At 39.7% G+C, this 12629-nt stretch overlaps 1 protein-coding gene across 1 annotated transcript; it reads right to left on the bottom strand.

Moving 5' to 3' along the window:
- Positions 1-9085, bottom strand: MS4A2 (membrane spanning 4-domains A2). Its single transcript, XM_056107304.1, has 7 exons — positions 9024-9085; positions 7519-7651; positions 6478-6612; positions 3002-3058; positions 1816-1971; positions 1309-1407; positions 1-99 (listed from the first exon to the last, which is right to left on the bottom strand). Exons 1-7 carry the CDS (start codon positions 9083-9085, stop codon positions 1-3), a joined length of 741 nt encoding a protein of 246 aa, XP_055963279.1.
- Positions 9086-12629: the final 3544 nt, after the last annotated feature.

The raw sequence follows: 12629 nt of genomic DNA on the forward strand, positions 1-12629 counted from the left end.
TTATGAATCAGTGGGAGAAGATATCTTCCCTCTGTCTTCCAGCTCACTGTAAATCGATGAATATATATTTACTTCTTCATAAAGACGATCTTCTGGAATCTAATAAGGGAAAATTATTATATATTAATAACTAAGAAATGTCCACCACTAGAAATCTTTTTGAGAGGTTTATGTCATCTCCTTTCTTTTTCTGAATCTTCCTTTCTCTGCACTATGTTGTACATTCCCTCTAATTCTAACAAAACAAGATGGATTGACACATTGGTGATACTGTTGCATCTAAACTTTAGTGTATCTTCCATCTTATTTGTCTTCAAAGGAAATGGTCAAAAGAAACTGTCAGACTTGAATCTATAAGCAAGTGGACAGTTTGAGACATTATTTATCTTGGAGATTTGAGATGTGTATATGTATTAAGTATTGGTCAAGTATAGGCACTATCCTTGGACAGAAAATAAACCCATATACTATTTCCATCACTACCAGCACTTTTACTTCTCATACTCAACACACTTTGAAGTATAAGCATTTCCTAAAATTACCAAGATCCCTTTTTTCTCAACCCTCAGTTGAAGGCCTAGACTATGAGATGTGTGCTGATTTACAGTATGAAATTGGGAAACCAAAATACTGAAACTTGAAGAAACAATTGCCTGGAAGAAATGTTCAAAAATAAACATGTTAGGAAAGTATCATGCTAAGTGAAATGAGTCAGAAAGAAAGGGACAGACACAGAAAGATTGCATTCATCTGGGGATCATAAAGTAACAAAATAGGAGACTAACACTCAAGAATGGCCGAGATAAATACCAGGAGGATTACTCCATGGCTTTGAGGACAGCCGCACATGCTAGGGGAAAAGGCAGCTCAGATAGAGAAGAGAGCACCAAATAAAGGGTGTTGGGAGGTTCCTCTCAGGATGGGAAATGCGTGATGAGAGTAGACTATAGACCGAACAAGATTGCCACTCAATGTCTCTTTTGCAAACCACAGCACTCAAAATGAGAAAGATAACAAAAGGGAATGCCCTGCCACAGAGTTAGGGGGGAATGGGGGTATGGGGGGAGGGAAGGATACTGGGACTGGTGGTGGTGAAGAATGGGCAGTGTTGGAGGGATGGGTATTTGATCATTGTATAACTGAAACCCAAGCACAAAAATTTGTAAGTCTACAACTGTACCTCATGGTGTTTCACTAATAAAAATCTAAGAAGGAAAAAAAAATAAACATGTTATTTTTTTTTCATTGTATAACTCAAATCCTTTTAGCTCGCCTCTTAGTGGGATTTAAAGCCAGCTTACTCCCTACCTTATTTCGTTTGAGTATATCTCCAATTCCATAGATTGTAAGTGACATAGCACAGCAAAAGCCCAGAAGGGTGAGACACAGGATTATTGCTACAATTTCCTGTTGGAACAAGAACCAATGGGGGGAAAATGAATCAATGAAAAAGATAGAGTTAATAGCATATTCTCCACAGTGGGCTCCCTTACAATTGCACTGTAGTCATCATCAACCAAGGTCACTACTTATAAAGTGAATGATTTAAACACAGGAAACCAATCTAGAGGTGGTAACTCAAGGTTCACCTGGGGATAAAGGAGTCAGCACCTCTGGACATGAACCGAGAGCACTGAATTATGACATCAGCAACAACAGCAGGTTCAATTCCCAGCATCCTATATGGTCCTCCAGCACTGCCAGGAGTAATTGCTTACTTAGTACAGAGCCAGGAGTAACCCCTGTGTATTGCAGGGTGTGACCCAAAAAGGGAAAAAAAAACTAAAATTTTAGCACTTAGCAAGTAATACATACAGTGGAAAAAGAAGCGAGAAAACAGAAGTTATTCTCACGAATTTTCTGGCAATTGTGAATAGAAGTGAAACTCTTCTTTAGGTTAATGGTCAGGAGGAATGTTCCAATTCCTGAAGCAATGCTGCTGACGCCGTTTGCTCCCAGGCGTCCCCACACCTGGGGGTAAAAAATACATTTAGACCCGGACCACCCTGCATATTCAATAAGTCTACTGCATTTCAGAACTGCAAGCAACCGGTAAATGGCATTGGTTCAAAAGCACAGATAGAATAGAAAACTGTAGACATACAGTTATTGTTTAATGAGTTTCTATCACTTTCGTACTAGGAAAGCATCAGGAAAACACATATACATATTCTCTCCTCACAGTCTCCTTCACTGAAATAAATCATCTTTTTTTTTATGATAGAGGGTTTATGCAAGGACAAGCATGAGGTGGGGACCTTTTTAAATCAAGATTCAAGGTACTGACACTTGATTGCTTTTCAAAAACATCGTTGAGATTTTAATTTGTGTTTTAACCATTATTACTGTATCACTGTCATCCTGTTTTTCATTGATTCCCTCAAGCAGGCACCAGTAATGTCTCCTTCGTCCTAGCCCTGAGGTTTTAGAAAGTGCCACATCCAAGGCTCTTTCAGGGCCAGGAGAATGAGACCCATCATTGTTACTAGTTTTTGGCATATTAAATACACCATGGGGAGTTTGCCAGACTCTAACGTGTGGGCAGGATACTTTTGGTAGTCTGCCAGGTTCTCCAGAATAAGAACTAGATAAAAAGATGTTGCGTGGCTGCAAATGTGGCTGCGCACTTCCGGGAGCTGGGTTTTCTAGTCTCTGAGTCTTGGCCATTGATGGGATTACATGGTGCCAGGGACAGTTGGTGGGTGTAATGCCTACATACTGGAAGATGGGGGATCTGGGTGGAGGAGGCCCAGTCCCAATCTGAGCAGGCCTGGAGATATATGCCCCGAGTCCCGCACACCTGGGTTCCTCTGCCGGTTCCTTCATGCGTGAGGCTCATCTGAATAGCCATTATATCCAACATAAAACAGCTGGTACTTAAAAGTCATATATCCTCACAATATATCCCCATAATATGGGAAATGCTGTGTCTTCCCTCAGACTCCCTCCAAATTCTGCTTTTCTTATCTTCTCCAGGATGGAAAAATGAATGGCCACTCACCAGATAGATTTCTTGCTTCTTCTCACACATAACTGACAAAATTCCAGATATAGCAAACTGTTCAGAAGGAAGAGGAGATCACAGTGAGCCTGGAGTTTTCTTGGCCACTTTACCCCATCCCCGTATATAAGATAAAGTTATGGGTATTCATGCTATGGAGTTATCCATTAATGTTTGCCACAAACTCTTTCTCTTCTGACTCTATTTCTTTCCCCTACAGATTCCTTCTCAAAATTAAGTGAACATATGAAACTTTCCTGTGAAAATGTAGGTTCTTACTCTGGAAGGTTATGAATGGGGCTTGAGATTTTTCATTTCTTCCAGGGTCCCAGGTGAATCTGACATTAATGGTCCATGGAACACTATTGAAATAGCTGGTGCCAACTGCACCTAGACCATGATAACACTCCTCTAGTGTTATTACAACAATTTGTTTGTATCCATGTCCTGTGAGTCGGTGATGGCTCCTTCAGGTAATAAATATGTGTTTGTGGCAGTAGCACTGTAACACTATCCTCCCGTTGTTTCCTCCCGTTGTTTATCGATTTGCTCCAGCTGGCCCAGTAACATTGTGAGACTTGTTGTAACTGTGTTTGGCATATCAAATACATCACAAGTAGCTTGCCAGGCTTTGCCATGCAGGCGAGATACTCTCAGTAGCTTGCCAGGCTCTCCGAGAGGGGTGGAGGAATCAAACTTGGGTTGGCCGGGTCGGCCGTGTGCAAGGCAAATACCCTACCTGCTGTGCTATCGCTCCAGCCCTTTTGTGGCAGCATATATCTATATTTATGAAATATCTTATATATAAATTTAACATTAAATTCAAGTGCATATAATGGGCTGGAGCGATAGCACAGCAGGTAGGGCGTTCGCCTTACAAGCGGCCAACATGGCCAACCCGAGTTCGATTCCTCCGCCCCTCTCGGAGAGCCCGGCAAGCTACCGAGTGTATTCGATATGCCAAACACAGTAACAACAAAGTCTCCAATGGAGACGTTACTGGGCCCGTTCGAGCAAATCGACGATCAACGGGAGGGCCTTTACCTTTACCTTTACCTTATAATGTATATTTCATATATGTGAGATATTTATAACCATATATCTCTTTATATATGCATGTATACACATAAATCATAAAAATGTACGTGATACTTTTTTAGGAATATAGATAAACTACATAGATTTAAATCTATTACATTGTTTCAGATTCTGTGGAGGGTTGAAAGACATATATAAGCTAAGTATTTGGGATAAAGGGACAGTAGAAAAGGGTTTCAAATAAAATATGTCCGCAGTCCCAGGATAGTCCTGAATAAGTGATCTAAGTCATAAAAACCTAGCAAATATAAAGTTGATAAGATAGATTTTAGATTTATATCTATGTTCATTGTAGCAGTTTTTATAATGGCCAAGATCTGTAAAAAATAAAAAATGTACAACAAAAGATGAGTGGATAAAGAAATAAAGTAAGTAAGTAAAGGCCCTCCCGTTGATCATCGATTTGCTCGAGCGGGCCCAGTAGCGTCTCCATTGGAGACTTTGTTGTTACTGTGTCTGGCATATCGAATACGTCACGGGGAGCTTGCCAGGCTCTGCCATGTGGGCGAGATACTCTCGGTAGCTTGCCGGGCTCTCCGAGAGGGGCAGAGGAATCGAACTCGGGTCGGCCATGTTGGCTGTGTGCAAGGCAAACGCCCTACCGCTGTGCTATTGCTCCATGGTAGCACATAATACACAATGGGAGTACTACTCAGTGATAAAATGAAATCTTGCTGATCTTGACGTTCAATAACATGGTGAGATTAGAGGGGCTTATGTGAAGTGAAATAAATCAGAGGAAGAAGAACAAGTAGCAGATTATTTCAATCATATATGGTGTATAATGAAATAAATCAGGGGCCAGAGCAATAGTACAGCAGGTAGGGCATTTGCCTTGCACGCAGCTGACCTGGGTTTGATCCCCAGCATCCCATACAGTCCCCCAAGCACCACCAGGGGTAATTCCTGAGTGCAGAGTCAGGAGTAATCCATGAGCATCGCAAAAAGAAAAGAAAAAATAAAGAAATCAACAGAAAGTGTACTTGGATTTACAGTGTAAATGATAAGAAACCCATGGACTTTCACTACAGAATTGATATTTCCAAGTAATGGGGAATGATGTTGTGGAAGTGGGATCTCAGGGAGAAGCAGACTAGAAGTGATAAAAAGTGGAGAATCGCTGACACTTTGGGGGTGCTGGAAGTGCAGCAACCTAATATACTAATAACTAACTAAATAAACCCAAACCCCATAAATACTTACACTATTGTAACCATGCCACTCATAATGTTACTTTAACTATAATAAAGAACAGTGTTACTTTAACTACAATAAAGATCAATAAGCAAAAATAATACAATTGTCCTTGTGAATGAAGTGTTAATAGAAAAATCAACTTGAGCTGATAAAAAATATGCTGAGCAGAGAAACCTAGACAGTAAGGAAAATGGAATGTGCTGTTGAATTCCTTTTCTATAGAACTCTAGACAATACAGACTACTCTTTTATTTATTTTAATTTTATTTATTTAAATATATATATAGAAATGCAGACTACTCTTAATAACTCGAAGTGATAATGATAACTTAAGGAGGAAGATTATTAAGGAACATAAGAAATTTTTTGGAGGTGATGAATATGTTCATAATAATGATGTAATACGTTTTCATAGTTTGTACAAATGTCATAATCCAAGTACAGTTCTTAAATTTGTGCAATTTATTGATTATACTTTTTTAAGACCAATGTTTTTATGATCTCCATAAATTGTCTAGTTTCTAAACAATATTATGCACTGTAGCACTGTCCTCCCGTTGTTCATCGATTTGCTTCAGCGGGCCCAGTAACAACTCCATTGTGAGACTTGTTGTTACTGTGTTTGGAATATTGAATACGTCACGAAAAACTTGCCAGGCTTTGCTGTGCGGGCAAAATAGTCTCGGTAGCTTGCCGGACTCTTCGAGAGGGGCAAAGGAATCAAACCCTGGTTACTTGGGTCGGCCACATGCAAGGCAAATGCCCTATATGCTGTGCTATATAATTACAAGAATATGATGAGAAGATACCATTTCTAGGGAAATTATAGGAGGAGTCCATCAAACATCTTTTGAGCTGATTCTTCTCATTGAAACAGTCTTCCCTACTTTCACTGAGAAAAGTTAATTGATGAATTGTGTAAGGAGAATTTTTCTTCTGGATTTGGATTCTGAAAACTTAGATCCAACTTTTAATCATTTAACTCTTATTAATCTCAAGTATTTGAAGTGACAAAAGTGTGACAGATATTATGACTAATACTTCATAAAGTGCATATATATTTACATATATAATCAAAATCCAAATACTGTAGATAAATAGCAATTGGTTAGGAGGTCTGATCTGAGTAAGTGATAAACCACGTGGAATATTTTTTCAGAGAATTGTAGATATATACTCACAAGGACCGCTCCCCAAAATGGGTAACCTGCTTTAAATGATGAAAACATTTCTTCCTTAACTTTTGAAACACTGATTACGGAGCAGATGATTATTCCAAAACAAAGACATATTAAAGCAATCATGATTTGTGTTACCTGTAGAGAAAGGCACATGTTTTGTGAAATATAAACATTTGTCCCCAAGGGTGTATGACTGTCCTTAAAATTGAGACCAAGAATTAGAAATTGATTTGGTGGCTCAAATGCGCTATATATTTATCATGCCTAGTATTAAAATTGATCCAGGCATGACAAAATGCAGGGATGATCGCTACATCGCTTTCTCCTGTGTCGTTATTACCATAGTCATGAGTGTCAATGAGTGATCTTTTCAGTTAAGTGAAGATAAAGATTAAAAATTCTTCACAGCATCAGAGAAAAGCCTCTGTGGGTTGAGCACATGGTCCCTCAAACACAAGGAAAAGCCACCCACCCCAAGTACCAGCAGGAAGCAGCCCTTGAGTACCACCAACTATGGCCCAAACCACTTTCCTCCCTCTCATCATACCCACTTCCACAAAGTCCTAATATTAAGATGTTTAATCCACGCAATTAGCAGATCCCATTCAATCCTGTTGTTCGTCAATTGCCTCGAGCAGGCCCCAGTAAAATCTCCTTCGTCCTAGCCCCGAGATTCCAAAAAGTGCCATATTCAAGGCTCTTTCAGGAGAATGAGACCCATCAATTGTTACTGGTATTCGGCATTTTGGGTACACCACGGGGAGTTTGCCAGACTCTGCCATGTGGGCAGGTAACATTCGGTAGCCTGCCAGGTTGTCCAAAGTAAGAATGAGATAATAATATCCCATTCAATATTCATATCCAAACGTCCATGAAGAAATGTTTCCTTGGCTTCTCTACCCCACAGGGCCCAGGAGCATCACCTTTTTATGAGGTTTTCACACCTCAAGAATCAAAGTGGAAAAATTGAATTGGTACAGCAATACACTCTTTCCTCAAGTCCATCCTTTCTATAACTAAGCTTATAGGAAGCTCACTCACCCCCAGGAATTCCAGTTCCCTCTGCAGAAATGTCATCCAAGTACGACGGGGTGGGGATGGGGCAGTAGTAGTGACCTTCTCCAGTAGTGGATTATCATGGGAAGATTCTTCTGCATGCTCAATTACAGATACACTATAAATTTTAAACATCAGTTCAGTCATTCAAAAATTCTCTAAATCCTTGGGACTGGAGTGATAGTACAGTGGGTAGGGTATTTGCCTTGCACGTAGCCAGCCCGGGTTTGAATCCTAGCATCCCATATAGTCCCCTAAACACCACCAGGAGTAATTCCTGAGCACAGAGCCAGGAGGAACTCCTGTGCATTGCTGGGTGTGACCCAAAAAGTAAAAAAACAAACGAACAAAAAACCTCTCTAAATCCCTCTGCAAATTTCTCAGTTGCAGAAAGGGGAGTTCTGCTTGTCTTTGTTTGGGGGCCACACCCAGTGGTGTTTCGAGGCTGTTTCTGGCTCAGGGGAACATTGAGTGTTAGGAATGAAACCCTGTTCCTCTTCCTGCGAAGCCTAAGCGCCAACCTTTTTAGTTATCTCCCCAGCTCAATTGCTTGTCTGAGAAACAATTCTACAATTAAAATTTTCATTGAATTAATGAGAATCTCTGAAACTCAGAGTGCTCAAATTAGTTACCAGTATCCTTGATTAGATGGAACAAAATGAAGGAAAAACAAAGCCGAATTTTCTTATTATGAACCCAGAGTCACTATCAAGCTCTTTTCAGTTATTTTTGCAAAACAGTAGAAGTAAAACCACATAAATGCTTATGCATCTCTCTGCCCTTTAAACATAGCAATGTATCTGAATGCTGTTTTGTTGATGGAAAATCCAATTTTCCATGCATAAAGAAATGGCATTAAAGAATTAGTTTAATTATTTCTACTTGCATGTGATAAGGAAACTAACTAGAAATATTGTCCCTTCTACTGCCCTGGAATATAATGAATATTTTACAGTGATATTGATGCCCAAAACTCTGCATTTCACATCTCCAAAAACCCTTTAAAGATGAAGTTTATTATATATTAATTTTTGGTATTCAAAGGAAAAGTAAACTATGCACCAGTACCAGCTTGTACTGCAAGGACATTTCTTCTCTAAGTAAAGGGTAAGATACAAAAGTGTGAGATCTACAAAGTCTAACAAGGAAAAAGTCCATAGTCATTTTGTAAAGTTTCTGTCATTTAATACACATCAGATACAAATAATATATTTGAAGCACAAATTCCCTATTCCTCAAACTCAAAATAGATTTTTTTTAGAAAATGTAAGTAATTCCTAATTCACATACAAAGTAAAAATTTGCCCTACCCACCAACCAGAGAAAACTCTTGGGAAAGCATATCAGAAAGCATTTTGATACTTAATATTTTAATTTAATCAGTTGAGCCCATGCCTAAGTACACAAATTGTCATCTCCCCAGCACTGTGTCTATCCCTGGTTTATTAAGTGATGAGCAAAAGGGGAAAAAAAATCAGTCTTGTACCTACCTGGAGGGAGCTTGTGGAGTTGGGAGAGCAATATCTTCTCTGTCCCTAATTTCCTCATCCATTTTCTAATCAATCAGGCTATCCAGTGAAAGAAAATTGTTTAATGAGTCTTGGAGATGGTCTCTCACAGTGTGTTTCCAGATGAGCAGTTAAGAGCCTGGTTTACACATGACAATGATGGCTATCTTCACACTTAAGATATTTGTTAGACAGATAATGTTCTGAGCTGATTAATATCAACAGAGTTTTTCTAGTTATAATGAAGAGAAAAATTAAATAGAAGACTGAATAGGAACTACAGTGAAATAAGGACATTTGAGGTACCCGCAGAACAATTCTGCTGGATATTAGTAGGATATACAAAACCATTTATTTTTATTTATTGTTATGAAGACACTGTAATTGACGAAGCTGTTCACAATAGAGTTGTTCCATGTAAACAATGTTCCAACACCAAAATCAGACCATTTGTAGAGCTAGAGAGACAGAACCGGGACTAGGGCACTTACCTTGCATGCAGTTGACCCCAGTTTGATATCCAGCATTGCCTATGTCCCATGAGTATTACCAGGAGTAATCCCTGAGCACAGAGCCAGTAGTAATCCCTGAGCACAGTCAGATGTGAATCAAACACACACACACACACACACACACACACACACACACACACACACACACCCCCAACACCCCAGACTCTGCCATAGAGGCAGAGTGGGATGGGGAGGATGGGGGTGGGAGGGATACTGGGATCCATGGTGGTGGAAAATGGGCACTGGTGGAGGGATGGGTATTTGATCATTGTATAATCGAAACCCAAGCACAAAAATGTGTAAGTCTACAACTGTACCTCATGGTGTTTCACTAATAAAAATATATTTAAAAAAGTGAAGGGATAGGAGAAGTTTATTGGGGTGCACTCCTGGGTGGGACCCCACCAACCTCTCTTGAAGTTGGGGCAAGGGCACACCCTGAAAAAGACTAAGCAGGCTTTTAAGTTGTCTTGGGTGGGAAAAGAGAACAAATACCAGTGGGACCAGTGGTTTGGCCTGGCCTTCTTTATCTGTAGGCAGTTAACGTGAGGAAGACAATGGCCTGTGTTACCATCACAGGCCACTCCTTCACCTCACCCACACCTCGTCCTCTCCAAGTCCCCCGTAGGGTTTTTTACCAATACCTCGTACTAGTCAGTCCTCTGTGTCACCTGCAATTCACCCCTCTCCAACTCCCTAGCGTGGGGAATTTTTGTTCTCACACATTTGTGTCCCCAGTGTCCCACTGTTATTTGTTGTCTACTGTCACCAGTCTCTTCTTGTTTGTCTTTCTATATTGTTTTCTCTGACCCTCAGCAAATCTCCTCGCCCATTTTGGTATCTAGACCCAGCAAAATTCCCTGCAGGCATTAAAATTATGGTCTATACTCAGTTTCTCCCTCCAGATTGGTCATGCTAAGAAAGATTTTCCCGGTGTGCCCCTTCATTTGATCGTCTTGGCTCCCTCTTCTCATACCTTAATATCACCTGCAACTTGTTCTTGTATCTCCTTCTCAAATTCCTATCATCTTCTGGGCCCATAAATTGAGTCTTTATAGCACAATAATGGCACAGACACATATCAAGAAATGAGTTTCTTTGGGCAAGTGCAAAATTATCACGAAGAGTGTTGTGGAATACAGTTGAGCCCACAAGAAGCAAATTTGCAGGCCAGCCATAGAGGAAAACACTCCTTCTCTTTTAGGGTGTGAAAATCCTGCAAATTTATCCCTTCTGCTTTCCTTCCTTCTGCTATGACTGTATGAAGAGACCAAACCCACAGCAGCATTAATAAAGATAGGAGTCAAATGTTCACCTGACATTATTTTTTTTTTCTTCCTTTAAACCATGGGTTTACTATAAGAAAAACAAAGCAAAGAGCTCCTCTGATCAACCACTAAGAGAAGGTGGTGAGGCACATTGATCTCTATTTTTCTTACATGTCAGTTTTTCCCTGTGAACCAAACATATTTGACATCTCTGCTGTATTCCCACAAGCTCTTTTCACACTTAAGTGAGTTCTTTGACTTCATTTATGTACTCCAGATCTTTTACACATACTCACTGACTAAAAGTCAGGTGACTATTTATGATTTTTGCCTTCCTGCTTTAATGACTATGAACCAATCTCTACTTCTTAATTTTGATCCCAACTCAGCAGAAGCAACAGTTTAGAGGGAAACATGCAATTTGAAATTAAATAGTGTGCTGGTCATATGATGAAAGGGGTGGTATTATTTTTTTTATTAGTGAAACATCATGAGGTACAGTTGTAGATTTACAAATTTTTGTGCTTGGGTTTCTGTTATAATGGGCACCTAACATTCTTCTTAATGTTATTGTAATTCTTAGATAACCATCTGAATGTAATTCTTAGGATAAGCATCTTTCTTATTTAGCCAATGTACTAGAAATTATCATATAACTATGAGAGATAAAATGCCTGAATACTTTGAAATTGTTAATATGATATAAACATTCTCCTATTAATTATTGTCTACTTATTATCAGAGTAATGTAAATTGGGGTTTCCATTGGGAGAATAAGAAAGCAGTTCATCAGAACTCTCTCTCTGTTAGCTTTTTCATCAAAGAAACTCTAAATTTAAGCTTTGGGGACAAGAAGAAAATTTCTTCCTTTCCTCAATGCCACAGTGATATTTAATTTTAGTTAACATTTTGATCATGCCTCTATCTGAAAGGAAGAGATAAGAGAGCCAACTCCTCCTTCCCAGTCAGTATATTTCCTCTTTTTTTGTAGAAATAGTCTGGTTGTGGTTGAAGTGGTCAGGCCTGATCTGGTGACCAGCTCTGTAGAGAAGAATTTAAGCATGAGTCAGAGAAATACTGCAGAAAAAGTTTATTAAAGGATAGTGTTTACTTGGGGATCAAAGAGTAGCATTATTTCTAAGATAGGCAGTTTACTAACAGAAAGAGCATATACTCAAAGGAAGTATAAGTATGCGTCGGAGAGAGCAGTATTATTTCTACCCAATCCAGGTTACATAGGCTTAGAAGAGGGAACAATTTACAAGTAGCAAAATATTCATGACATTTCAGAAAAGAAGGAGGGCTTGATGGTGGTGATTTCCTGGAGTTAAGGTGCCACTCAGATTCTAAGCATATCTGATCATCTCCTGGGGTAGCCATGGTAACTATCAACTATTATAGCCATGCATTTTTACTATGCAACTGAATTTTTAAATTATTTTTTTATTAGTGAAACACCATGAGGTACAGTTATAGACTTACAAATTTTTGTGCTTGGGTTTCAGTTATACAATGATCAAGTGCCCATCCCTCCACCAGCGCCCATCCTCCACCACCACAGGTCCCAGCATCCCTCCCACCCCCCATCCCCCCAATCCCACCCTGCCTCTGTGGCAGGGCATTCTCCCTTGTTCTCTCTCTCTCTTCTTTTGGGTCCTGTGTTTTGCATGAGAGGCACTGAGTGACAATCATGTTTGGTCTATAGTCTACTTTCAGCATGCTTCTCCTACCCTGGGAGGATCCTCACAACACCCTTTATTTGGTGCTCTCTTCTCTATCTGAGCTTCCTTTTCCCCTAGCACGTGTGG

The sequence above is a fragment of the Sorex fumeus genome, unplaced genomic scaffold (genome assembly GCF_029834395.1).
Source record: "Sorex fumeus unplaced genomic scaffold, SorFum_2.1 ptg000007l, whole genome shotgun sequence".
Classification (NCBI taxonomy): domain Eukaryota; kingdom Metazoa; phylum Chordata; class Mammalia; order Eulipotyphla; family Soricidae; genus Sorex; species Sorex fumeus.

Bases quoted from the DNA above. Each gene is read 5' to 3' on its own strand.
- MS4A2 (XM_056107304.1), bottom strand. From the start codon at position 9,085: ATGGATGAGGAAATTAGGGACAGAGAAGATATTGCTCTCCCAACTCCA. The intron at 1,408-1,815 runs GTATGTATTACT...TTGTTCCAACAG, and splicing joins TTCTCGCTTCTTTTTCCACT to GAAATTGTAGCAATAATCCT. The intron at 100-1,308 runs GTAGGGAGTAAG...TTCCCTTATTAG, and splicing joins ATATACTCAAACGAAATAAG to ATTCCAGAAGATCGTCTTTA.